General features: G+C 63.3%; 1 protein-coding gene across 8 annotated transcripts; it reads left to right on the plus strand.

Annotated features, from left to right (window-relative positions):
- On the plus strand, positions 1-27430 carry NMUR1 (neuromedin U receptor 1). 8 transcript variants are annotated; one of them, XM_072042350.1, is made up of 6 exons: positions 5282-14485; positions 16242-16373; positions 16980-17110; positions 17835-21634; positions 22087-22983; positions 23638-27430. In XM_072042350.1, the coding sequence occupies exons 5-6, from the start codon at positions 22089-22091 to the stop codon at positions 24039-24041; spliced, it is 1299 nt and encodes a 432-aa protein (XP_071898451.1). In that variant the 5' UTR covers positions 5282-14485; positions 16242-16373; positions 16980-17110; positions 17835-21634; positions 22087-22088; the 3' UTR covers positions 24042-27430. The 8 variants fall into 8 exon arrangements, with proteins under 8 accessions (XP_038039632.2, XP_038039634.2, XP_071898452.1 ...); XM_038183704.2 differs by lacking the exon at positions 5282-14485 and adding an exon at positions 1-80 and having other exon boundaries at positions 16263-16373; positions 16980-21634; XM_072042349.1 differs by having other exon boundaries at positions 5255-10137; positions 16263-16373; positions 16980-21634.
- The last annotated feature ends 162 nt before the right edge of the window (positions 27431-27592 follow it).

Consider the following 27592-nt stretch of genomic DNA (forward strand, 5'->3'; position numbering starts at 1 on the left):
GGCTGGGGAAGTGGAGCCCTTTGTGCACTGCAGCCCTGCGAGTGGGGTGGCTGCGAGGGAGCGTGGCGGGCTGCCGGCAGGTATTTCCCATCCCTCCTGCACCCCAATAAATGCGGGGTGGCTCGGCTCGCCCTGCCTGCAATTGTGCTGGGTCTGGGTTTGTTGGTTTTTGGCTTTTTTTTCTTTTTTTTTTTTCTAACTGGCTGGTTTCCTTCCTCCTTTGCACCTGGGGGTTTGTTATGGTAGGGTCTGTTGGGTGGGGTGCTGCTGGGGTGATATAGGATGTGTTGGGGTACTGCATGCTGCTGGAGGTGTTTAGGCTCTGTGGGGGCAGTGTGGTGACCCCGCTGCCTGTGGGGATGGGGAGGAGGTGCTCCTGTTATTGTAGGGTCGCTGGGAACTGGGGGGCTTGGGGCTGGTGCTGTTTGTGCACCCCCGGGTTCTGCTCCCTGTGGCTGGGTTTGGGGGGCACTGGGGGGTGCGTGCTGGTGTGAGATGGGAGCTGGGGGGCTGAAGGGGGTGTGTGGCCAGCCCCTGCCTCAGTTTCCCTACCTGGAGCCTGGCAGCTCTGTGCTGCTGACACCCCTTCTGCCCTCAGGACCGGTTTTGCGGATGGCTTGAAGCTGACCCAGGGTGTCCCTGCAGCTTTTCCTGCCTTGTCACCGCCACGAGTGGTGGCTCTGCGTGGTGGTCACAGCCTCGTGCTGTCCCCTCCAGCCCCCAGCTCAGCCTCAGCCCTGCCTTCTGGCCAAAGCGAGCTGTGCTGCGCCCTTAAAAACCAAAAACCTCGATTCTGGAGCCAGCTGACAGCACCACATCCAGCCCGGGTCACTTTCTGCAGTGTCCCCAGCCCTGGCAGGGGGAGGCCAGTTTGTTCCCAAACCGTGCTGTGGGAGCTGGGGAGGGACGCGCTGGTGGCACTGGTTGGAGCTGGGTCAGGTACGTGGCGTTTGGCCCTCCCTCCTGGCTGGGCTGGCTGTTTGCCCCCTAAGGCATGCCAGTGACAGAGGGGGTGACACAGCCCATGGCCATATAGCTCTCCCCGGGGCTGGCAGGGTCCTGGGGGTGTGGGGGAAGGAGGAGAGACCTCAACCTTTGCTCTGTGGGAAGCCACCCACGGCAACCTTGGATGCCCCGGAGGTGCTTCTGTGCCAAAGCCACCAGCCCCACGTGGGCAGGGGACGGAGGGGACATCGGTCACAGCCACCCCGTGGAGCCACCACCTCTCCCTGCCCCAATAAACCACCCCTGTGCTTACGGAGAGATGCACCCCACAACGGGCACCCAGAGAGCTCGATGCGCCCGGTGGGGCTCACGGTGTCCCCTGGGGTTGGGGACAAGGCTCTGGCGAGCCCCCATGTGCAGGCAGCTGTTGCTGTGGCCGTTTGCATGAGCAAGAGCGAGAGCTGGGGCTGACCGCAGGATCCTGCCCCGGCTGTGGGGCTCCCAATGCCTGCGGGGGGGGCCCAGGAGGCAGCCAGGCTGTTACACCGAACTGAAAGGAGCCAGGAAACTGGTCAGAGGGCTGCGGAGGGCGGGAGTGAGTCTGAATTTCCCTTCTCGCCTCTGAGTCACCGTGGCTGGCTGTCCTGGCCCTGAGACACCGCTCTGGTGCCCAGATCATGGGCACCAGAGCGGTCCGGGGATGATTTGGGGTGGTGACCCACAGTGCGGGGCCGCAGGGGGAGCAAGGTTTGTGCGTCCAAGGGTTTGGCACCAGTGTGGTCCCTCCTGAAAGCTGCGCTTCCCTGGCCACATTTGGGGTCAGTGGTGGGTTTGGGGAGGCTGCAGTGCCCCAGCGGGGCTGCTCTGTCCCAGGACAAACCTGTCCCAGAGTGGGAGGGTGCAGCCCATGGTGGCTGTCCCCAGGGGAGCAGGTTACAGGGACCTGTGACTCCACGTGCTGCTGGCTGGGAGGCAGCGGCGTCGCTCCGTCTGCCCCAGAGGAGGAAATGTGCGTGCCCCGCAGCACCCAGGCTCTGTCCCCTCCTCACCCTACAGGAGGGACACGGTGGCTCCTTCTGCCCCCTGGGGCATTGCCTCCCTTGCAAATCCCTGTTTTTTTTCCTGCCGTTCGCCCTCGTGTCCTCCTTTCCCGGCGGCTGTCCCCTGCTGGAGGCAGAGCGCAGCTGGGAGGACAAACACCCAGTCCCCTTCCTGCTTCCTCCCCTCGTGGCCTCACTTTCCAGAGCGGCCTCCGAAGAAAACAAAGGTCGCGCCGCCACGCTTTGCCTACACACACACACGTGTCCGTGTGGCTGGTGCCCTCCTAATAAACTTTGACCACATTTCCAGCCCGCTGGACAGGAGGGCAGGGAGCTGTAAACACCCTCAGGTCAGTAGGGCTGCCCCAAATGCGCAACTGGGGGGTGGGAGGGGAGGGGGAGAAGTTTTTCCTTTCCTTTAGCCCAGAGCTCTGCTGCTCAACCCCATACTAGACAGCGGAGAAGCCACACCACGAGGAGAAGCCCTGCGTGCGGGACAGGCTGTGATCCCTTTGGGGGCTGGTGCTGCCGTGGTGTTCCCATGCCACCTCGCAGCAGGGGCGGTGGCTTCAGCTTGTGCCTGGGACAGCGAGCGGGCACCCTGAGATGCAGCAGCACTTGCTTTGTGCTGTTTTATCTAAAAAAATGTTTATTTTTTTAATAAACAACCCTTGGGAAGGAGCCTTAGGTTGAAATGATGAGGATAAAACCTTTCCATGCTCTGTGGAAATAAGCTGGGGGGATCTAAGCCCTGCTGTCCCCCCCCCTGCCTGGGGACAAAGGTCCCTTTCCGTGTCCGACACCCAGAGCAGTGCCAAGCCAGGGGCAGGCCCCTCGTTGGGGCTCCACGGGGGATTTTGGCACATCCCTTTTGGCGAGGGTGGCTGGGACGTGCCCATGGCAGGATGGGCAGGTCGCCTCCACCAGGAGGCTGGGGATGAGGCCGAGGCTGGGCGGGAGGGAGGGAGGGAGGCTGCGGCCCCGCTGCCTGCCCCGTTTGGCCGCTGCCCATCACTTTGCTTTCGACGCTCGGCACCACCAGGATGTGGTTTATTCCCAGGAAGGAAGCCGGCTGAAAGAAGGCTTTTAAAACGCTCCGGCAGCCTTTGCAGCGGGAAGCTGAGCAGCCATATGAAGCCAGGATAGCGGGGCACGGGGAAAAGGGGGCCCCGAGCTGGGCTTGTGCCCACTGCGTGCCTCCCCCCTCCACTAGTTGTCCCCATCACCTCCCTCCTGGCTCACCCCAGGGGGGGATCAGCCCCGGGCAGTGCAATGGGGCTGAGCATTATGGGGTTGTATCGGTGCGTGGGGCTGGAGTTATCTCCTCTGACGGGGGCTGAGCGCTGCTCTGGCACCGAGCCCAGCTGCAATTACTCCGGCGGCACCGATGATGCCACGCCGCAGGAATGGCGCGATGGCGCGCCCCTGCTCCGGGCTGGCACGGGGCTGCTCCAGCCATACCCCAGTACCCTCCTGGGGGTCCCCAATGCCCCTTCCTGCTGGCGTCGTGGCTGTGACCCCCCCAGCGTTGGATATTTCCCATCCCAGCCTGCAAACGGGGCACTTCTGCCTTGTGGAAAAAGCTGTGGACACGCAGGGTGCATCCTGGGCGATGTTCCCGTGACCCGGTGTTTTCCCAAGTGTCCTGGTTCCCCCACATGCTATCGGCCCACAAGCAGGATCTGGGCTCCCACATTTCCTGGTCTTTGCGGTCACAGAGGGAAGCCTGAAAACAGACCTGAAGGGAAAAAGAAAAGGAGAGCCCCTCGGGCTAGGATTTTGCCCAGGATTTTTGAAGGCAGCCGTGGTGGCTTGACACTTTCTGGGCCCTCCTGAACCAGAAGAACTTGCTTCTCTTTCCCCAGCTAGAACGTTTATTTCTGACTCAAAACAAAACAAAACAAAACAAAACAAAAAAAAAAAAAAAAAAAAAACAAGCACCCCTGCCACTGCTGTCACCTCCTGGCCTCGCCGTAACCCAGCTGCAGGCGCTGTGCAGGATGCGGTCCCTGCCTCGCTGCGGCAGCCACCTCTTCCCGCTGCCATCCATCTGTCCCCGCTGTCACGGGATCCCGGGGGAACAGGGACACCTCCTGGCCGGATCCAAGCCTGGGGTGAGACGTGGGGAGGGCTGAACCCCACATAGCAGCAGGGAGATGCACAGGAGAGCAGGGGGGAAGGTGGCATGAGGCCGTGGGGATGGGCACCAGCAGCCCCCGTGGCCACCTCTGGGGACTTCTGCGGGAGGCTGGCTCGGAGCAGCCTCCTCCCAGACAAATCCCTCCGGCGCAGGGCACGGGGTTCATTGCCATGCTGAACTCCTTTGCAGGGAGGGGAAGGAGAAGGGAACTGAATATTTAATGCCTGCAAAGTGCCTTGATGTCGGTGGCTGGAAGGCGCCGGGGAGGGGAAGGGAGCGGGAGCGGAGCAGCGCTCGGCACGCAGCAGCCACCAGGGGCAGGGGGGCACCCCCATGTCCTCCGCCCCATCTTTTTGGCCCCTCTGCTGGGTCACAGCTCCAGCAAGGGACCTGCTGCATGTCCCCATGGTGGGACAGGTCCTGGGGGACAGGGCTGTCCCCACACACCCCCTCCTTTTCCCCTCCGGAGCACGCCCGCCCCGCAGCCTCACACTGAGCACTTGCTCGCACGCCAGGGAGGAAACGGGGGGGACCCAGCCCACACGGGTGCCACCCGGGTGTGCCCCACGTGCGGAGTCACACCACGCACACCCCAAACCACACATGCTTGCACACTCACACGCATGTCCTCGCCGTCACGCACACGCAGCCTGCTGTGTGCGCACAGCCGCGGGAGCGCACGGTGTTACACACGAGCGTGCGGGGTGCCACGCGGCAGCGGTGTCACACGCGTGGTGCAAAACGTGTCACACGTGCTGGCTGCCATCTGTGCGTGCGTGTGCGTGACCACACGTGTGCACACCCCCATCTCACACGTGTGTGCACACAAACTGCCCCACGAGTGCCCGCAGTGCCACACACGTGTGCACACACACCATTTGTCCCCATGCACGTGTCGGGACCCTCGGGGACCCCACAGGACCCTGCAGCGGGGCAGGACGAGCCCCGAGGGCTAGGGGGGGGACAGGAGGGAGCGCAGCAGCTTGGCCATGAGGCTGAGGCCCGAGCAAACTCCTCACACGTGGGCACGGCAGGAGGGGACTTGGGGACGCCAAGGCCGGGGGCACGGGCGCAGGCCGGGGCTCTTTGTTCCCCCCCACGCCGGTCCTCCATGATGTGGAGAGCGAGCGAGGCCGGCGCTGCGAAATGGCGGCCGGGGAGGCGGGGATCGGGGGGGAGGAGGAGGAGGAGGACGGAGGTGGGGAAGGCCGGGCGCCATGCGGCCTCCCCGTGCGCCGCCACGCCGCCACGCACACAAAAGGCTGCAGGGAAAACACGGAGGCCAGCGGGACGCCCGTGCGGAGCGGCCTCCCCGGCATGGGGACGAGGACGGGGACGGAGATGGCCACCTCGGGGTGCTTCGGGGTAGCCGGGATGGGCACAAGAGGGGTCACCCCACAGCCAGGGGCTCGTCCCAGGCCGGCTGTGGCTGCTGGGGATGGGGACGTTCCCTCGCCGCTCACACGTCTCCGTGGTGGCACGCACGCCGCGGTGGGATGAACCCCCCCGGAGAGCCCCCACGTGAGGAGTAGGGTGGCAAATTTGGGGGAGGGAGGGTGGATTGGGGTCGTGGCATGCTGGTTTGGTGGGGCAGCAAGGCAGGGACGGATGGTCGGACAGACGGACGGATGGGTGGGTAGGGGGCTTGCTCTCTTGCCCCAAACGGCACAGGGAAAGTGCCCCCACAGCCCCACCTCTGGGCACATCCCAAGGGCAGGAGGGGGATGCCCTGGCCGGTCCCCATCCCATACCCAGGAGCGGGGTCTGGCTGCCTCTGCTGCTTCTGCTCCCTGGCCCGTTTTAGGTCCCCGTTTTAGGTCCATCCACTTTTATGGGATGCGGGCTCGGGGCTCATTGCGGCAGCGCGGCCGTGGAGCAGGCGCCGCCGTGACGCGGAGCCGTGCTCGTGCCCCTACATGTCCCGGGACAAAGCCGTGCTGCAGCAGGCAGGAAAAACTCGCAAGTCGGGACACAAAAGCTGCTTTGTGCCCCGCTCTTTGTCTTAAAAGCGCGATGACTCTTCCCAGGGTGGCCAAAAAACGCCGGGCTGCAGGTCCCGTGCCACTGGGGACGAGTGCACCCCACGGGTACCCCTGCAGCATCACCCGCTCCGGAGTGGGAAGAGAAGGGGCACGTGGGATGCTATGGATATCCCTTAGGTTTTTGGGATGGGGCCCATCCTCGGGGAGAGGTTTGAGGAGGGGAGGGAGAGACGTGCTGAGCCTCAGCCGTGGGAATCCCAGTCCCTGAGCAGGTCCAGCCTCCCCGGCAGGTCAGGCTGGTTTGGAGGCGCTGCGGGGCTGGGGTGGCTCCCCGGCGGCCCCGATCCTCCTGCCCGGCCCCATTGCAGCTCGCCGGGAGCAGCCAGAGTCCCGGTGATGGGGGACGTGGGGACAAGGTCACTGGGATAGGGCAGAAATGCCCCCGTGGGGTATCAGAGCCAGCAGCACGGGGATGAAGAGCGGAGGGCAGCGGTGCTCCAGCTGTGGTGGGGGGCTGAGCTGGTCCCGGGAGGAGCTGGGACCATCGTGTGGCACCCACTCTGCTGTCCCCTTGTGTTGGGGACCGTGGGGACGTGGGAAGGGAGTCGGTGGGGTCATTGGGGCTGAAATCCCCAGAAATCCCCACTCCCCCCCCCTTAGGTCTTAGCCACCTCCTTCATCTCTGCGCCCCCATGTGATGAGTTTGCTCAGGTCTCAGCCTGGTGGCAACGAACTGGGGGGGGGCAGCCTGAAGCCCCAAGCCCCCAGCCCACATTGGGGACACCCCAACCCGTGTTCCCCCCCCATGGGGGCACAGGATCGGGTCCCCACAGGGCGACATAAAGGCAGGGCACCCTCTGCTGGAGCCTGCCCCCGGCACACCCCAAACCCCACGGGGGGGCTCCCCACGCGCGTGCACCTCTGCCCACAATCCTGGGTGCGCGTGCACGCACCGAGCACGAGCACACACACACACAGCCCCCCCCAAAAAATAAATAAATAACTAAATTGGGCTTGCCCACGCGTTGCACACCCGCGGCACCCACCCGCTCACCCACGCAGCGCGGGGCTGGCGTCCTGCGCGGGGCGGCCAGGGCTTTGGCCGCCAGCCCGGCTTCGCACAACCGGAGATGGAAAAAAGCTAAATTTAAAGGCAGCCAGGCCTGGGAGGGGGAAAGGAGGGGGCTGTGGAGCCGCTCCCTGGTCTCCAACACGGGTGGTGTGGGGGAATCGGGCATGGTGTGGCCATGAAGGCGCCGCTTTTGGCAACGGGGAGCAGCACCGGAGCTGTGCGCGCACCCCAGCGGGGACATCCCAACGCCGTGGGCTAACCCCAGACCCAGCGGACACCGGAGGGCTCGGTTGGAGCTGGCAGAAATGAAAACAGCGAAAAGAGCCTGGGCCGCTGTCCAAAAGTGCTTAGCGTTAATTAATTCTTGCCCTCGACGCAAGCTGCCCTCGGCACCAGAACATCCTAACATAGGCACGGCCGCGGCCGCCCGCCCCCGGCGTGGCTGCAGCCCTTTGCCGGATTTTTGGGAGGAGGCGGCGTGGCCGCTGCCCCGTCCCTTGAGCACAAACTGCTCTTTCCCACCCAGAAGGTTTCTGGTGGGTGCTGGGGGCTCGGGGACGGGAATGGGAGAAGGAGGGTGGCTGTCCCTGCAGCCACCCAGCGCCCCCAAATTATCCCCAAAACTCCATGGGGGACAGCAAGACCCTTTTGCCTCATAAGGTGGGACAGGTCCCCTCTCATCCCATGTCAAGGACAAGGACCCCAGCACCGTGCTGTCCCACTTTGGTGGGGGCAGAACCCCCCAGCCTGGCCGTCCCCACGCAGAGGGGACCCGGTAGCAGGGCGCACTGCGGCTCCTGCTGCCTCTCCCTTCTCCTGCCCGGTTATTTTTATCCCTGGCAGCGGGCTGGGGACGGGAGGCTGTGCTGGAGCCGCAGCCACCGGAGGGTTTGGGGCGAGGGCTTTGGGCTGTTCTGGAAGCCAGGCACCACTCGGGGTCTGGTGCCCCGTGGTGGGGCACCGAGGGGCGTCCCCGTGCCATGGGGTTGGGGACATCGATGCCACCCAGCAGGGTTTGCCCCATAAATCCCCAAAGTCCTGGAACAGAGGGAAGCGAAACCAACAACCCACATGGGGGGTCAATCCCCCAAAAGCAGGAGCGGGGCTGTGCCTCGGGGTGCCAGCCACGGGTTTTTTTGGGGTGGTGGGGCAGGAGGAGAGAGGGGGAGCGGGGCGGCGGGGGGCGGCAGGGGCGAGGGGAGCAGGCAGCGCCGTGACTCAGCCGGGGGTGGCAGCGGGCGAGGTGTTTGTGTTTTAGTTTCTAACGTTACCGTTTCCACAGCACCGGGGAAGCAGCCCCGAGCCCCAGGGGGGCCGCGGGGGGCCCCCCGACAGCACCGAGGGCGGGTTGGGACAGCGGGGCTGGGAGAAGCGTCCCCGTCCCCACCGCTAACGCCACACCGGCTAAAAATACCGCGGGCTATTGTCGCCAGCAACAAAGCGCCCGGCGTATTTTTAGCCTTATCTCCACCGCCATCGGCTCTGGGGAAGCGCCGTGCCCGCTCCACCCGGGCGCTGCCCCCCGTGCCTCAGTTTCCCTCCCGACGCGCTGTGCCCCGTGCCCCGTCCCGCTGCCGCCACCCAACGCGTGTCACCCACGGGGCCGTGGCACCCGGGGCCGTGTGGTCCCAGTGTCACAGCTCCAGTCAAGCTGGGAAGCAGGGGGCAGAGACCGGGTGTGATGAGCTGGCCCCGTGGCACCGCGCGACAGGCTGGGGGTGCTGGAGGTGGCAGGGGGGACCCGTGTGCCATGCTGTCCCTTTTCGTAGCCGATGAGCCAGCACCCACACATCCCCTGCAGGGTTTAAGGGGGCAGCCTGGCCCTTGACCCACCAACCCCCCAGCCCTCCTCCTCCTCTTCCTCCTGCAGACGAAGGCTCTCCGTGCTGCGGCATCGCTCGCCGGGGGTGAAACGAGCTGGCGCGGTCTCAGCGCAGCAGCCGGGTGGCCAGGGAGGGCTGTGCCAGCCTGCGCGGGCTCTGCCAGGGGCCGGGGCTGTCCGGACGCCAGGATAACGCTGGATTTGTGCAGATTTCCCTGGCGGAGCGCGAGGCAGGGAGGTTTCACTTACCTTTTCCCTGCCAGAGCAGCTCGGCGTGCCGTGCGGCGGCGCGGCCATCCGCTCCCCGCCGCGGAGAGGGCTGAAAGGAGCGGGGGGTCCGCAGCACCTCGGGGGCAAGGACGGGGCTGTGACTTTTTGCCAGGCGGGGGGCACAGCCAAGGCAACGAGCCGGGCTGGTCAGGCTTGGATTTCTCAGTAAAACCCTAAAAAGGGGCTTCAAACTCTCTGTAATCCCTCCCCAAAAAGCCGCCTGCACCCCATGGCTCGTGCAGGAAGCTCGGTGCCGGGGTACCTGCTGCTCCCCCCATCCTCGGGGCAGTCCCAGCGTGTCCCTATCCGTGCTCCAGGACACCCTCATGGTTTTGGGGGGGCTCTGCTCCCCTTTCCCCTGCCCCATACTCCCTGGTCATTTACCCCTGCTCTTAGCTCGGGGTCCTGCTTGGGGTCCCACTGGACCCAGGGCAGAGCAACCTCTCCCCCTGCACAGATTGGGGGGGGTTGTTGCAAGGGGTCCCCCTTTTTTTGCAGGGACCCCCCCATTCCCCAAGGTGGCACCGATGGGGCAGCAAACCTCACAGAGCGGAGATTTGGGGGGAGAATTATAGGGGAAGAGGGGGAGACCACAACATCCCGGCTCGCAGCAAGGTTTTTTTGGGGGGGTTTTTTTTGGGGTCAGCATCCTTCTCCATCCCCTGTCCCCTCCCCGGGGCAACGGGGGCGGGGAGCACGGAGCCCCCCCGGCAGGGCCCGCCGGTGGCTGCCCGGGGGAGCGGGAGGGGAGGAGCGGAGAGCGGCGGCCCCGGCACCGGCACCGGCACCGGGAGGCTCCGGAGCGGCGGCGGCGGCGGCTCCGGGACCCCGGTGGCTCCGGGACCCGGTGGCTCCGGGGGCAGCAGGCAAGTGGGTTTAGGATGCGGCCAGGCATGGGGGGGGGGGATCATTTTTTCCCCCCTTTTCCCCCGGTTCCCCCCAGCCCACGCCACCGCCGGAGGGATTTGCCGGGCTGGGGGGGAATTTCCAAAAGGGATTTTTATGTATTTTTATTTTTTTGGGAAGGGGGGTGTGAAATCTTCTAGTGGGGAAGGGGCCGGGATTTGCACAGAACAAAGGGTTTGGTGAGGGGGGGGATGGAAAAATACTGGAGGCTGACAAATGGGGGTGTCAGAGGGTTGGGGGTGTCGGGGCGCTGTGCCCGGAGCATCCCAGTGGGGTGGGGGATCTGTAGGGCACAAGGGGGCACCCACCCCCGTGGATGAGGGTGAGGGGTTTGCCCCCCTCAATAGGCTTGGGGGATGCAGGATTTGGGGTGCAGAGCGCCCAGAGTGTGGGCATGGGGGTGCTACACGGGGGCTCTGCATGGGGTGGTTTTAGGGGCACTCGTAAAGGAAAGCAGGAGGGGGGGCAGCGAGTGGCCAAGGGGGGGCAGATGGGCGACTCCTGGGGCTGGCGTCGCTTGGTGCCGGTGGCAGAAATGCGGGGTTTTGCTGGTAATTTCTGCACCCCAATGCCCTGGCTGTGAACCGGGAACGGGGGCACCGTGGGGGGAGCGGGCTGCGCTGCGCAGGCACCGAGGGACTCGCAGGAGGGGGGGGACCTTCCCGGGATCTTGGATCGAGCCTGGCAAGAGGAGATATCAACCACGCTGCTGAACCAGCTGAGGTTTGTAGGGCCGCAGCCCCCTCCCCAGCCCCCCAACAGCCCTTCCTGCCGGAATGGGGTGGGAGCCCGCGGGGCTAACGGGGCTGGCCACCAGACTACGGGTCCCGGCGTGCTCCGCGGTGCCTCGTCCAGGCTCCATCCCCGTCCTGATCCCAGCAGCTGGCGGGCGGCGTGCTGTGGGGTTGGGGACGCAGCGGAGAGGCCACGTTTTGGCCGTGCCGTGAGGAGCAGCTTGGTGCAGGAGGCTGCGGGACGAGGTGGGAATGCCGGCTGGGAGCGCGTGCCGTGCGCTTTGCCCCTCTGGCTCCCTGCGCCACGTGGCCCCAGCCCCAAGCAAAGGGATCGGGGACCATGGGCACTGCCCCATTGATCCTGTGCCTGCAGCAGCCGTCCTTTGGGTCCACTGTAGGGCTGGGCAGCGCTGCATGCTCCTACAGACATCCTCTCCTGCCCAAACATCTGCTCCGCTGCCATCCCCAAGGCTCTTCCCTCCCCTGGCACGCTGCCCCGGGACGCGGGGACACCAGCTCCTCTCCCACCCCCTGCTCTGCACGGCTCGCACGTGCCACCCAGATGCTGCTCCTGCACTTGCCTCCAACCCTCTGAGCCCCTCGAGCTCTTTTTTTCCCCCCTTTTGCCCTAAAACTGCTGGCAACACCACCGGCAGGTGGCACCGGCCGGGTTGGGTGGCATCAGCTCGCCCTTGGGTGGGGGGAGCGGCGGGGCAGGGCAGGAGATGAGGGCGCCGGATAAAGCCGGGCCTATTTTTGTACTGCAAAGTAATTACCGGAGCCTTCCAAGCCTTAATCTGCCGAGAGCACCCCAGCGCGATTGGATCCCTCCCCGAGCCTGGCGACAATTCTCCTGTCACACGTCTCCTGCGTCACCGCCCCGCCAACGCCCGCTGCTGGGCTCACACCGGGATCCATGTGCCGCCGAGCTGCCGGTCCATCTGCCCCGCTGGCACCCCCGGGAACGGGGACGGGGACCCCATTTGGGGCCCCGCTTTGGGGTTGGGAGCGGGGTTTTGCCTCGGGCATCCCTGTCCCCGCAGCAGGATTTGGGCTCCAGCCCCGTGACACCACATCCATATGGCACATTCTCCCTTGGGGGGTCCGGGCCAAGTTGCCACCCGCGTGGTCCCCTCGCCATCCCCGGCCACCTCAGCTTCTCGTGGGCACATTTGGGGTCCCCGGGGCCCCTTTCCAGCCATACAAGTGGCGGTGCTGCCTGGCTGGGCTGGCACCATGCCCGGCCTCTCCCCGTGCTGTCACCGTGCCACGGGCTCACCGAAGAACCTGTTCCATTGCTCACACCACGGAGGAGGAAATTAGGGGTGGTGTTTGCGGCAGCACCTTTCATCCCGCGGCTGTGGGACTGCTTTTCCCCCTGCCCGCACGCAGCCAGCTCTGGGGAGAGCTTTGGGGGGCATTCGGGACCCCGTGGAGCTCGCAAAACCCTTGCTGAATATTTGGGATCAGCCTTCTCTCCGCCCAGCCCCGCGCACGGCAGCCAACTCGTCGGCGTGCCATGAGCAGCCCCCAAAAGGGAGCGGAGAAAGGACTTGGGGGTGTCCCCAGGTGCCCCCGGCTGCGTCCCTGCCCCTGTTTGGCAGGGATTGTTTGGGTCGGGAAGCATCTGCCGGCGCCGGAGCCGATGGCCATAAAAGGCCCTAAAACGGAGGGGCTGGGAGGGATCATCGGGGACGTGGGAATGAGGGGCTGGAGAGCAGCCCTGCAGCGCCGAGCGGGTCGGGGCGCCGGCACACGGTGTCCCCGTGCCTTCCCCCGCTGCTCGAGGGGCACGTTTTGGGATCAGCATCGCCTCCCACATGGGGTTGGGGGGGATAAAGCTGCCCCTTCATTCGGGCACCTGGGCGGCGGGGGCGAGGGGCGAGCAGCGGGTTCCCCCCTCCCCAGCCCCATGCCTGGCTCCAGACAATGGCCACCCTTTATTGGGATTTTCCGCTCCCGGCCCCGGCCCCACCACCCAGCTGGTGACATTTTACCACCTCCACATCCACGTGGGGACTCAAAGGGCACAGACGCACTGGGAAACCACACGGAGCAGCCGTCCTCCCCTCCTGACCCCCCCATGGAGATGGGACCGGGATGCCCGCACCGGGAACCTCTCTTTGGGGATATTTGGACCCTTTTTGGGTCGTTATCCTCCTCCTTTTCCCTGCCTTCGTCCCCTGGCTCAGCGGGGCTTGGACAACCTCTGGATGACGGGAGGCAGCGTGGGGACGTTTTCCAGGCTGGGGACACTTGGCCTTTTGGGGACGGACACCCCGACCCCATAGGCACCCAGCTGTCGGAGCAGTGCCACCCCCAGCTCCTCGGGGACACGGGGTCCATCTCTTGTCCCCCTCCTGCCACCTCCCTGACCTCCGAGGGGTTTCCCTCAGCAGCCCAAACGTTCGCCCCGTTGCCTCCACGGGGATTTTGGGAACACATCCCATAAACAGGCGGCCGGAGAGCGTGAGTCACAGCGGGCGGGAGGGACGTGGAGGCGGGCGGGGGGCTGCGCCCTGCCCCTATTGCCGTGCGAGTCACCCCATGGGAGTGGGGAGACACACGGGGGGCTGATTATGGGGTGCAGAGCCCCACGGGGGTGTTTTATAGGGCAGGGGGTGCTCGTTTTTGGGGGTGCACCTCAAAAGGGGGGGTCCCCACCCATCACGGTGCCCCCCACGGGTCCTGTCCCCAGGGGCTGGGTGGGCCAGGCTGGGACCACCGGGTGCTGGGGGGGGGGGGGGGGTTAAATAGGGTGCAGAGCATCCCCCCCTCCCCCGACCCCAAAACCCATCCCCTCTGTGATTGGCTGGCACGGGGCTGACGTCACTAAAATATGCAGATTTATGCGCATTAACCCTTTCCTTGCCGGAGAAGGGGGAGGGTTTGGGGTCCCCCCTCAGAGGGGGGCGGTGAGGCTGGGGGGTCACCCCGGGACCCCCCCTCCATGAGCTGTGTCCCCCCCCCTCAGCCCCGAGGGTTGCCATGGGAACCGGAGGGTTTCTGATGTCACCGGGAGGTTGCTACGAGACGGGCCCCGCGTGATGTCACTGTCACCATGGTGACAGCAAGGGGGGGATTTGGGTCCCCCCCTGGGGATAGGGCTGGGGATGGAGGGGGGGGCGGCCACTCGCTGTCCCTGGGGGGCCGGGCACCTGTGGGACCTCTTCTGAGGGGACTGTGAACGCTTCTTATTAAAATAGTGGGAAAAAAATCCCCAAAACAGCTTTTTTTCTTTTTTTTGGCACAGTCTGAGTTATTATTTTTAGAAGCGCCGATGGCCCAGCCGCCCGTTCGTGCAATTTCTGTGGGTCCCGGGGAAACGTGCGGCCCTATGATGGGGGGGGAAATTGGGGGGGCACTCCCTGATGTGGGGGTGGCTGGGGACAGAGGGGGACAAGGGACAAGCACTGGGGGGATCTGGGCAGGGGGATGGTGGCCCCTTGGTGCCATGTGCCTGTCCCCACCGGTGGCACGGGGACAATTTTGGGAATGTTGGACCCCCCAGACTGCTGTGGAGCCCAGTAAGAGGAGCCTTGAGGCCAAAACAGTGACGATCCCACTCACCCAGGTGAGCACATTTTGGGTTTTGCCCGCACAGCTGATAAAAGGGACACCTGGGAGCCTCCAGGGGGTGGTATCTTGGGGGGTCCCAGGGTGTGTGGGGGCTGAGGGGGCTGCTGGTGCGGAGCACGAGGATTTGGACGGAGGAATCATCAGCCAAACTCATGGTTTGTGACCTTGTGGGGTGCCGGGGAAGCTGAGGGGGTTTGGGGAGGGTGACTTGGAGAGCCCCCCAGGAGCAAGCGGTGGTGCACAGGGCGATGGGGTGAAGCACGAGGAGCAGCTTTGGGGCCCTTTTCTCCTTTCCAGCACCTGCAACAAAAGCTGTGGGCTCCAGAGCGGCCCAGCCAGCACCCCAAATGCTCCCCGTGCCCTGGGGACACCGCTCTGGCTCCTGGTGCCACCGTGTGGACAGGCGACACGTCCCCAAAGCCGCTGTCCCCACAGCCTCCCCCGCGCAGCGCTGCTCCGCCGGCCCCTTGCTGCCCCCAGGGGGGGCATTTCTGTCCCATTTCTGTGTCCCCCCCGGTGTCCCCAAAACCCTGCTCGTCCCCTTCGGTCACCGCTGCTTCTCCTCGGGCAGTGGGGGGCCAGGCCGGAGCTCCCAGGCGTTTCCACCAGAGGGAGCCCAAATGTCACCAAATCCGCCCGGCGACGTGCGCCCATCATCGTGGCGTCGGGGCGCCGGGACATGGGTGGCCCTATGGGGACTGTCACCCTTTTGTGGGGCTTTGCCACCAGGAAAAAGCACTTCCAGCTGCCCCAAACCCTGCCCAGCCCCATGGCCGGGGAGAAAACCCACGTGCTTCCCCCAATTTGTGCCTGGAGCATCCCCAAATTTCCTCGCTGGCTTTTGGGGTTCTCCCAACCCAAACCACCGGTGAGGAAGGAGCAGCTCCCCTCTAAACACCGGGTAAAGGAGGTCATCGGTCTAAATTAACACAGATGCAAAGCAGCAGAAAGGGGAGGTTGGGAACGATGCTCCTGGTGCTCCCCTGGCAGGGTGGAAACAACACCAGATGGGAGCCGGGGGGAAAGACGGAGGAAAAAACCTCGCCGGCGACGCAGCGGGGTGCCAGAGGAAAATCTCTCGTGTTTGCTGAGAATTTACTGGTTTATTTAAAGCCTGTCATTAGCTGCAGCCACACGGGGTGGGATTCACAGAAGTCCCAAGTGAATCGGGTGCCTTTTTGGGGAGATGTCTGAGCCACCGAGAACCGCTGTGGGCGCAAGAACCTGAGCGCATGGCGGGGTTCCAGACCCTTGCCTGCACCCGGGAGATTTTTTGGCACTCGGAGAGTCAGGGGTGGATGGGATTTGGGCTGAATTCGAGCAGGCAGCACCTGGCTCTGCTGCCAGAGCAGCCTGGCACGGCCGGGAGAGGAAATCCCAGCCCTGGTGTTTAATCCTGCCTGTTCAGGGGAGCCACAAGTGCCCCGTGCGGGGACTTTGGGGCACGGGAAGGCACTGGGTGCCAGGATGCTCCTGGCAGGGCACTGAGCCAGGCTGGGCTCGCCTCCAGCCCCTTCCCACTGGTCCCAGCAGTGCTGGAAGCAGGGATTAATGTGCCCCAGGTCTTGTGGCAGGCTTCCTGCAGCCCCGTGCGCCCCTCAGGCCAGGTGGGATGGGGAACGGTGCCTGCCTGGGTGACACCTCAAGGGGGGAAAAGAGGAATTTCCTTAGGACTGCAGCAGCAGGCAGGGACGTGAAGGGGAAACTGAGGCACAGAAGGGTGGGTTGATGGGGTGCCTTCCCTCCCCCAGCCTTGTTCCTTCACCCTGCAGAAGCTGGGCCCAGCCATCGCCCTCTGGTCCATTTTGGGATCCCATGGGACCGGTTGGATGCGATCCGCCCGTGCCATGACGTGGGTTTGGGTTTATCCTCGGCGCTCGCAGGTGGGATGCTTCATTATTCATGCTGGGCTCTCTGAGTGTGGAAATCAGGCTGAGAGACTCTCATCTCTATCCACTTAGAGAGAATTACCGTCCCTAATCTTCTCCCGTCCCTCGGCTGTCCCCAGGGCTCAGCCAAGGACCCGGAGGCTGCCTGGTGTCTTGCTGTGGTGCCCCGGGGTGGCTTTCATCCCAACCTGCCGACCTGAACGGCCCCACACAGCTCGTTAATGCCCACGTTCCCCCTCTTTTCCCACTCCTGCCGCAATTAAACTGCGGCTCAGCCCCTCCTGTGCCACCCCGGGTATGATCCCTGCGTGTTTGGTGGTGAGACACGGGAGGTGCAGGTGACACCTTCTCCCTGTGCCATGTCCCGTGTGATTGCCACCAAGGGGCGGGTGGGATGCACAGGGAGGAGGAGAAGGACCGAGGGGCTGGGGACCATTTTCATCCATGCTAAAGTCGCCTCATTGGCATCCCTGGGAGCTCATGGTGTGCCTTCCCTTTGGTCTCTCGAGGTGAAGCGTAATTTTTTTTTTTTTTCTGGAAAAAATGAAAGTGTGTGCGTGTGTCCCACTTTTTTTCTTCATTTTATATTTTTTTTTCCAGCTGAACTAACTTTTGGATGCAGAGCAAGCCTGGAAAAGCCCAGCCCTGAGGTTTATCAGTGCCTGAAGAGCGCTGAGAAGGGAAAACCCATCCCATGACCTGGAGCAGAGCGTGGCACTTGCATGGAGAAGGTCCAAGGAGAGCATCCTGCCCTACGCCTGGCCACCAACCTCTGTGGCTGCTAGAGAAGGGCTTTGAAAGGGGCAGGCAGGGCATGGGGATGTGGCAGCACCACCACGAGCTGGGTGTGGATGTTTTGGGGTCTCACTGAGGCCCCAAATCTGGCTTTTATGGGACATCCCCCCCGTTATCCCCAGCACCGGGGTCTGCACGTGGTGGAAGTGCTGGGATGTGTTGGGATGTGCTGGGACATTTTGGGTGGTGGGGGGACCAACCAGTCAGTGGGACCCTCTCCGTGATCCACACACCTCTCCCCACCTGCCCTCTTACCCCGTCCCTCCTTCCCAAAATCCAGCAAAGCAGCAGGCGTGGGGCAAAACCACGGGGCCATTAACACAGCAATTAAATCCCCGTGCCCCTGCCCCTCAGCCTGGCCACGTGCTGGAGCCTGAGCATCTCCGTGCCCATCTGCAAAGGGCATCAGGGCACGCGTGGCCCCGCTGTGGGCTGCTCTCCCTCCAGCCTCTGCCTTTATTTGCCGTGTCTCGATGCTGCCGGTGGTTCTTTATGGCTGGTGGGGCTGCTCTCGACTTGGAGAGTGAGTCATTACGTGGCAAATGGGATCCAATCACCGAGACGTTATTTCCTTGCCCGGTGTTCTTTGCAAATGAGATTTTGCAGAACTTGAGTGTGTTGGTTTGTGTGTTTTCTATTTTTTTATTTTTTCCCTTCCAGCCAAAAGCCTCTTCCCCGGTCCCATTTAAACGGCTGCGAATTGGGCGCCGAGAAGCGATGCGGAGGGGAGGGAATGAATATTTACCACAGGCCCGGCTGGGTAGGAGAGCTAATAAATGTCCCGGCAATCAATCCGGCAGCCCCAGCCGGCACCTTAAATCAACTCGTGAATGCAAAGTGGCTCCGAAGCCGGGGCTGGGGAGAGAGGCCGTCCCCACGCTGTGCCATTTATTTATCTGCTTTTGATGACTCACAGAGGAGGAGGTTTGAGGAGGAATAAATAGAGCCCATAAACTGTCTCCACGATGCTCGGGACCTGTGCTCCGTTTCGACGTGCCCCAGAGAAGGTCCTGCTGTAGCCGAGGTGCCCCCGAGCTCGTTCTGGCTTTGGGCAGGGGATTTCCAGCTGCTGGGATGCTCCGGGTGCCCCCAGCCCTTCCCCTACCCACGGCCGTGAGCATCCCCGGGCAGCTCGGCCTGATGGAGACCTGCGAGAGCCCGGCTCTCCTGCCAGGTGGAAAAGCACATCGTCTGTGCCGGCCCTGATTAGCAAAATTATGGTTGCCATGGAGCCCCAATTCCTGCTCCGAGGGCGCCCGCCTCCCCCGGCCCCCCAGCAGACCCGAGCGGAGGCCGGTTCCGCTGTCCCCGGGAAAGCTGGTTACTTTTATCCCCGGGAACATCCAAATGGCCCTTTTCTTTATTTCCCTTCTCCTTTTAGCCCAGTTTTAGAGGGGAAAAAAAAAGAAATGCCCCCTCCCTGTGGTTTCTCAGAGGGACAAGGGGGTGGGAGGGGGCTGAGTGCTGACCCCACAGGGATGCGTTTGGGTGCCCCGGGGGGAATGAGGGCACCTTTTCTACACCCCTCGGCACATATGGAGGCATCCATGCCCTTTAAAGGGTCTTGGCAAAGTACAATCAGCTCAGAAAAATGGGCACAGCCACTGCCCACCCCCTGCAGCAGGTGTAGGGGCACGGGTAAATGTGAACCCTGCAGCCAGGACCTTGCTCGGGGGCGATGCCCTGCGCACGGGCTGCCCATCCTCATCCTCTCGCTGCGGTGAGGGCGCACGGCTGGGGCTGGCACCCGCTGCAGGGCACCGCAGAGGGCACAAGTGACTGCCCGTGCCTCAGTTTCCCCTCTCAGACACTGTTACCACCCTGGGGCTTGCTGCTTTTTCTCTGCTTGGGAGCAGAAGGCGTTAATTAAAAGCGCAAAGCCCTGTGCAGGCAGGGGGAAGAGACACGGGGAGCTAAAAGGCAGCGCTGATCTTCCCTGCAATTACCATGAGTGATGCACCCTTGAAAGGAGCCGAGAGTGGATGCAGGCGGTTATTAGGGCTGCAGCTCTCCAGCTTCAAAGGCGCTGTTTGGCCTCTCCTTCGGCCTCTGAATTCCCCCGAGGATGCCGCGGGCAGCGCGAGCCTCGCTCAGCCTCTGGGCGCCAGCCTTTACCGGCACCTCGAGGACTCAGCGGTCACAGGGACAACCTCGGCTGCCCTTGGACAGCTCACGGAAAAGGCTGGGTGCGCACAGGGGGGGGAGACCACAGGGAGGAAGATTTGGGGGGTGGGCACACGCAGGGGTTTCCCTGAATTGCTGCTCGATGCCCAAATTCTCAGCGCAGCGGAGATCAGGCTGCAGCGAGGAGTGGGTTTAGGTGCCAAGGAAAACCAGGCAAGGTTTTAATAAAGTGCCTGAGAAGGGGAAGAGACTGGCGGGTCGTGGCAAGGAGCAGAAAGAAGTGGGGAGTGACGTGCAGCCGCTGGGAGCCATGAACCCTTCCCAAAAAAGAGGTTTCCAGGAATGCCTCCTCCCCGGTGCGCCCTCGCTGCGGCACAATCTGCTCCTGCACCGGCACGGATCCATCCCTGCCTCGGGCATCCCCAGGGGAAAAAAAAAAAACAAGCAGCCTTGTGGCAGCAGCCGGGAACAGGGACAGAAACCTGTGCCCATCAGCTGCTGCTGCTGGCAGCTCCCTGGCTCTGCCACCCACCCCGGCGTCTGCTGAGCCTCTGCCAGCAGCACCCGGCTGCTGTCACCAGCACCGTGCGGTGGCACAGCCTGTCCCCGGCCCCACCGAGGACATTTCTCTGCCCTCCCCACTCCCCTGGCTGCGGGCAGAGCCTCCTCTCTCCCTCTGCAGCCAGGATTTCCAGCGGGGTGGATTTTTCCTTGGTCGTGCCCGTTTGCCCTCCAGCCCTTTGGCTCCTGCGGCTCAGCCGAGGGAGACGGCTTGCCAGGGAATGTCACTTCTCAGCGCTGGCCCCGTCCTGCCCTCTGCGTGTTTGCTCTGCCAGTTCCCCTCTGTTCGCAGCCTGTTTGCTGCCAGGAGCAGCACAGGGCCAGGGCAGGGCCACTGAGCCGTCCCCTGCTGCCTTTGCCCTTCCAGCCCTCTCCTGCTCCGAAATTTCTCCGAGCAGAAGCGCCGTGCCCAGCCGCAGAGCCGCACCAGCGAGCGGTGCCACGGCAATGGTGTCATCGGTGTCCCCGCAGCCTTCCTCCCCTCCTCGTCATCGTCACCCGGTGGGGACAGAGCTGGGCACGGCTCCACGGCACCCTCCAGGATCTTTGTATCCCAAAACTGGAGAGGAAAACTATCCGGCTTCATGGGGAGCTGTGGAGCCCCCCCATCACCAGACCCCCTCCCTGCATCCTCCTGAGCTCCTAAGGGTGGGACAAGGGGACAGGGGAGGCTCCAAATTCTGCAGTAAGGAGATGGAGGTGGGTGGGACGAGCTGGGGGCATGGGGGGCACCGGGGAGATGGGAAGTGGGCATCCCAAAAGAGCCACTGGGAAGGATCTGGGAGGTGAGAGTGGGTGCCCAGCTGCTCCTCGGGCTGGAAGTTGGGCTGAAACTGGGCTAAAAAAAATAAATAAAATTAAAAAAATAATAAAAATATTAAAAAATGATGTGTTCCAGGAGAGAGAGGGGTTCTGCGGGGTGGGGGCAGAGAGGGGACAGGCAGCCTGGCACGGTGTGCGGGGACACGGGAAGGTGTGGGGTGTCTGTCTGTGCGTCTGTCTGCGTGTCTGTGTGTCTGCCTGCAGAGCTGGGCTGCTTCCTTGCAACGCAGGAGGGTGGGCAAGGGGGGAGTGATCCGAACAAGCAGCACAGACAGACAGACAGACAGCAGGAGGGAGCAGCTCCCTCGAAAACAGGTGGGAAAGGAGCCTCCTGCCCCGCAGCAGCTGCCAGGGCTGAGCCGGAGGGCTCACCTCGGATGGAAAGGAGCCCCCCCGAGTTCCCGCACCCCCATCCCCAACCAACCCCATCCAACTCGGTGCTGCCGTGGCCCCCGCAGCGCCGGCAGAGCAGCGGGGCCGATCGATGGCTCGCTCACCACGGAGGCCACGTAAATGGCACATCACCGCCTGGCGAAGGCTGCCGGTGGGGATGGAGACGGCCGCGCTGCCCTCCCCCGGGACTCTCTCGAGTCAATGGAGTTTATTACTTTAACGTATTTCCTCTCTCCTCCTGAAGAGCATCTCCTCCGCCACCGTGCCGCTTCGCCACCGAGGATCCAGCCCCCGGCGGAGGCACCGAGCTCGGCTCGCGCGGCGCTGGGGGAGGAAGCCCCCCAAAAGCTCCCCCGGGAGCCTCTCCGCTGACGGAGGAGGGAGGCAGCCGTGGGTAAGGGCAGCAGCTTGCTCCGAGGGGAGAGCAGAGGCAGGATTTCTCCAGCCTGCCTCTTAAGGCAGCGACGTCTCCATCCCCTCCCTCGCTCCCTTCCCCGCCCGACCGTCCGGCGTTAGGGGTGCCGGGACCTCGTCCTTCGGCTGGAGCTTCCCGGCGAGACGTAAGTCCTTCGTGGGGAGGAAGAGGGATTTTTCCCCTCGGCTCTTTTCCCCTTGCCCCTCCGCGCAGCCAGGGGAGTCGGAGCCGGGATCGATGCGTGGCGTGGCTCGGGGATGGGTTTGGGGCCAGCTTTGGGGTCGTATCCTGCTCTGCTGCGGAGCAGGGAGAGGGGGTGCCCATCTCCGAGGTGTCCCCACAGGTGGGGTGAAGGGGCTGCAGGGGGTCGGGGAGCTGCCAGCGGTGTCTGCGGGTAGGAAACAGGGCAAGGGGAGGGTGGGAACCCTGAAGGGAGGTTCTAGGGAGATTTGGGGTGGTTTCCTAGGGGAAGGGCAGGCTGGGGGTGCTGAGCAGCAGTCTTGGCACCCTGCTGATGATGAGGGGAGAGGGGCAGAGGGCTCAGGAGCAACAAAGGATTTGGGAAACCATCCTGCGAGCCTCCCCGTCTCTCCGCAGCCATGAATCCCTACATCAACTGCTCCGGCCCCGAGCTGCCCCTGCCCCAGCGCGACTTCCCCGCCGAGCCCCTCAGCCCAGCTCTCTGCAACAGGAGCCACCCGGGCGCCTTGTTCGACCCCAAGGACGCCAACCTGACGGAGGAGCAGCTGCGGGATAAGTACCTGGGGCCCCGGCGGTCCAACTTCTTCGTCCCCGTCTGCGTCGTCTACCTGCTGATCTTCGCCGTGGGGGCGGTGGGCAACACCCTGACCTGCATCGTCATCCTGCGGCACCGCTTCATGAGGACGCCCACCAACTATTACCTCTTCAGCCTGGCCGTCTCCGACCTGCTGGTGCTGCTGCTGGGGATGCCGCTGGAGCTCTACGACATGTGGAGCAATTACCCCTTCCTGCTGGGCGCCGGCGGCTGCTACTTCAAGACGCTGCTCTTCGAGGCCGTCTGCTTCGCCTCCATCCTCAACGTCACCGCCCTGAGCGTCGAGCGCTACATCGCCGTGGTGCACCCGCTCAAGGCCAAGTACGTGGTGACCAGGAACCACGCCAAGAGGGTGATCGTGGCCATCTGGCTCGCCGCCGTCCTCTGCTCCATCCCCAACACCAGCCTCCACGGTTTGAGGCCTCTCTACGTGCCGGGCCGGGGCCGCGTGCCCGACTCGGAGATCTGCACCTTGGTGAAGCCGCGGTTGACTTACAACCTCATCATCCAGATCACCACCATCGTCTTCTTCTTCCTGCCCATGGGGACCATCAGCGTCCTCTACCTGCTCATCGGCCTGCAGCTCAAGAAGGAGAAGATGCTGGAGGCCCTGGGGGCCAAATCCAGCGGCGACGGCGACTACCGCGGCGGCCGGGGGCAGAAGAAGGTGAAGAGGAGGCAGGTCACAAAGATGCTGTGTGAGTCCGAGCCTGGGGACGGGCAGAGCCAGCAGGGGTGTCAGGAGGGAGCTGGGGGGAAACTGAGGCACGGCCATTGCGGAGGTGCTGAGGCTGGGTTATCCCAGAGGAGGGGGCCAGGAGTGGTGTGTGGGGGGTGTCGGGGCAAAGGCAGTGCTGGTGGATGGGGTCCTGTGGTGGGGATTGCTCGTGCTGGCTCCCTCCTGGCTGTGAGACCCCCCCTTTATCCAGGAGAGCAAAAGGGGAAGGAGCAGGGCTGGGGTGTGGGGACCTTCCCCTCTCTGCCCCCCAGCCCGGATTCCTGTGCCCCACAGCCTTGGGGTGCCGTGGTGGCCTCCTGCCCTGCTCCATCCCATGGTGATGAGGCTCTGACCCCAAGCTGGACAGCAGCATCCCCCTGTCCCATGGCTGTGTGCCCTTGTTCCTTGGACTTGGCCAGGAGCAGGGTGACATTTGCCGAAGTTGAGGCCGAAATGGGGCAGGACCCCATGGGATGTGGCCAGAACCAGTGGTTTGAGGCTTTATTTCTCACACCCACGTCCCCTCGCCCATCCAAACCTTTTCCTCAGGTCCCTTAGGCAGAAAAGGGGTGGTGGTGGTGCTGCTGGTGAGCCTCGTCCCCCTCCCCTAACACCACCCCCCTGCTCCCCGCAGTCGTGCTGGTGGTGGTGTTCGGGATCTGCTGGGCCCCCTTCCACACCGACCGCCTGGTCTGGAGCTTCGTCTCCACCTGGACCGGCCGCATGCTCCACATGTTCCAGTACGTCCACATCATTTCGGGCGTCTTCTTCTACCTGAGCTCGGCCGCCAACCCCATCCTCTACAACCTGATGTCCACCCGCTTCCGCGAGATGTTCAAGGAGGTGATGTGCCACCCGGGACACCGCCCGCCGGGCTCGCGCAAATACTCGCCCAGCATCACCCACGGCACCACCCGCAGCACCGAGTGCGAGCCCGTGCCCGGAGCCAACGGGCTGCCCCTGTCCGACGGCGAGGAGTACGAGATGGAGGAGATGGAAGGGGGGCAGGCGGCCACGCAGGCGACGTCCCTCTGCTGAGGAGCTGGGGGAGGCGGGGGGCACGGGGACAGCTCCACCGGCATCCCCTCCTGCACCCTGGCAGCCACCTGGGTGATGGAGAGGAGAGCCCACCTTTTGGGTTTGTTCCATGCTCTCCTCAGGATGGTTTTCTTGGCAGCTCCGGGGTGGTGGTGGCTGTCCCTCGCCGTGCCGTGCGCCCTCTCTGTAGCCAAGGCCAGGGCACCCCCAGGGCCACGCCAGCGATCCCCCCAAAATTTCCCATCCCGGAGTTAAAATTCCCTTGATTTGTGCCCCGATTGCATCCCCCGGGTCCCAGCTCTGCTCCCAGCACCCGGCCCTCTTCCCACAGGGGGTCGCGCACCGCTCCTGCTCGCCGCGCCGCACGGGGCCGCGGGCAGCCCGCTGCCTGCAGGGCGGTGGTGATCGATCCGTCCCCAGCCACACGGCTGGGGAAATGTCACAAAATGCCACCGAGGGCGGGCGGGCTGGCCACGTTCCCCCAGGCTGGAGGGGCTGATCGATCTGCTGCCTGGGATCGATGCCGACGGCTTCCAGGCGCTCACCAAGTCCTCCCGTGGGATGAGATAGCCGGGCTCCGAAACAGGCTGGGATGTTTCCCATAGGACTTTTCCAGTCCCATTTGCTCTCTGGCCAGGATTTGGGCTCGCAGGCTCCTTCCTTCACCGCATCAGCCCAGCCTCAGCCTGGAGGCAGCGCAGCCAGGTCCCCTCCAAGCTCCCCATCCCCGCTGGATCCCTTTGGGGTCCTGTTGTGCGCTGTAGGGTGAGGACGCGCGCAGGGCTGCAGCCACCTTTACATTTCAGGGCCATCCCAGCTGCTCTCCAGAGGACGTCGACGTGGCAAAGCGCATCGATCCCCTCCTGGTTTCTCCCTCCTCCGTCTCCCATTGCTCCCGGTCCCAGGGTGGAGGTGACAGATGCCTCCTTGATGGCTGTTAATGCCCCGTGCAGGCACCTCCCCGCCTGGAAACCTCCAGGGAATGGCTTTTTAATGGGCAGTCGATAGCGTTTTATTGCGCAGCCTGCGCAGAGCTTCGGGTCCCTCATGCCCTGGGTCAGTGCACCGGGCTCTCGGTCACGTCCCCAGCTGTCCCCTGACGCAGCCACGCTCCCGATGTCCCCTCTGCCCCTCCTTGGCCACCCCGAATTTGTTCTTTAAATGCAGGAGGTGAAGTTGCTGGTGAGATCCCAGCGTGGTGGTGCCTGCCCGGTGGGGCTGCTGGGGGGTGCTTTGTTTTTTGGAGCACCTCGGGAAGCATCCTTGCGAAGCCACGGCTGTGGCATCTCCTGGGTGGAGATCTGAGGGCAAACCTTGCCCCTCCGGCTGTTTTGGGACAACACAAGGGGACAACCCCGAGCCCCCGTGCATCACTTGTGGCCCCGTGGCACCTTCCCAGCCGCGTGCCGGGGGCTCAGCCAAGCGCTTACGCCTGGCTCAAAAATAAGTGGCTGGTGACTGAGCGCTTCTGCCTCATTTCCCAAAAGTACACTTAGAAAAAGGACTCCTTGTCCCGCCGAGGGGAGAGCGGCTTGCAGGAGAGGAGCGGAGCTGCTCCCTGTCTGCAAATCCCCCGGGATAAATCAGAGGATTACTCCTGCCAGGGGATGTGTACAGGCGGTGAGATGAAGCCCGGGGTGTTGGTGAGCTGCTGATGTTCAGGCAGGGCTCGGCGCTGCCGCCGGGGCCAAACGATGGGGCTGGGGGTTTGGGGGCTGTGCAGGGACCCCCCCACAGCTCCCACATGTGTGGTCGGTCGGGGCTCAGCCAGCCTTTGGGGCAGGATGGCCGTGGTGGATGGAGGGTCCCCAAAATGTCACCTGGAGATGTCACCAGATGCATCACGGAGCCTGGGTGGGATGGAGCAGAGGGACACGGTGGGGACAGGGGCTGGGAAAGCGAGTGGCTGTTGGTGGATGGGTTTGTTCCAGGTCTTCGCTCTGCATTGGGGAACTCATCCCTGTCCCTACAAGTCAGGGAACTCATCCCTGTCCTGCAATTCGGGGCATGTGTCCAGCTCGGGCTCCGCACTGCCCCTCTCCAACAGCTTCATTTCCAAAGAGCCGCTTCCCAAAAGTTGTCATCCGTCCTCTGAGATTTACAGCAGCCCCCTTCCAGCAGCCGGGTCCCGCTGAAGCACCCGCCGGCCCCAAACCCTTTCCAGGCAGGCGCTTGCGCAGCGGCACAGCAAATCCGGGCCACGCAGCATCCCCAGCGGCGCTTCCAATAACAAGATTTATCACCTTTACTTGGGGATTAAAAAGCAATCAATCCGGGAGGCTGCCCCAGCCTTGTAAGGCTTTTTTTTTTTTTTTTTTTTTTTTTTTTTTTTGTGCCGTGGTGGTTTGCAACAGGCACGTTCCATTTTTTTTTTTTTCTTTTTTTCTTTTTCCTCGGTGGAGCCAAAGCCGGTTTTACAGCGATCGTCTCGCGTGTTTGGAGCCGTGATGGATGGCGCTGGGAGCGCCAGCAGAATCTTCGCCGCCCCTCCCTCAAAAGCCAAGGGAAGGGTTGTTTTTCCCTTCCTTCGCAGAGCTCGAGGCAAACCTCGAGGGGAGAGAGTTTGCAAAGCCCTCACGTGGCCGCCAGCGGGGCCGTGCCCGCAGGGGCTGGGGCTCTGCGAGTGGCACAGGAACCAGGAAAGCGTAAATGTCAGAGATGTGCTCGACGTGAGCTTCGCATTGAGATTTAGGCTGCTTTTTTTTTTTTTTTTTTAATCGGTATTTCAATTATTCCTCTTATGCTGGAACGCCGGCGGAGGTGAAAAATAACACCAGTGTGCGTGACGGGCGGCACAAAGGGAGGCACGGGGACAAACGGAGAGACAGGAGCTGTGTGTGGGACGTGATTCTGCCCCTCGGGGACTTCTGTGAGCTGAGAGTTTCCATTCCTATCCCCCCGTGTTCCTCAGTGCCAAAGGGAGACGAAATCCCATTGATTATTGAAGGATCCCTGCCCAAACCCCGCAGTCCCCACGGCAGGGTGATGGGACGCATGGACCGTGACGTGAAACCCCCTCGGAGCAGCCCAGCAGCAGCGTGCAGGGACAATTTTGGGGGACATTTGGCTCATTAAGGCCACCAGACACCGAGCAGGGGTCACGGTGGTATCCCACACCCGTTCCCATCGCGCCACGTGGAGCACAGGGTTGGGTAATAAAAATGAGAGAAGCGACATCCCGGGAGCGTGCACGGTGCTTGATTTGGTTCATGCGGATACTTGGGCTGAGAAATGAAAGCGATGGGTAATTAGCACGGGCTGGTGTTAATTAGCCCAAACCCTGGGCCCCCTGCTCCTGTTGGGCATCTCCCATTGCCCCGCCACCCAGCCCTGGCCCCAAAGTCCCCCCTCTGACCCTGCCCCCAAGCTCCCTGGCACTTGCCCTGTTTTAATTCCTTTTTTTTTTCTTTTTTTTTTTTTTCTTTTTTTTTTAATTTCTCTTCCGGTGCTCAGAACAGCTGGGACCAATTTGCCGCTGCTGTCACCAGCAAGAAATCGAGTTAAGAACAAGAAAGTCACCATAATTTGGGAGAGCCGGCAAGCCACGCTGC

Source organism: Anas platyrhynchos, chromosome 9, assembly GCF_047663525.1.
Source record: "Anas platyrhynchos isolate ZD024472 breed Pekin duck chromosome 9, IASCAAS_PekinDuck_T2T, whole genome shotgun sequence".
NCBI classification, from domain to species: domain Eukaryota; kingdom Metazoa; phylum Chordata; class Aves; order Anseriformes; family Anatidae; genus Anas; species Anas platyrhynchos.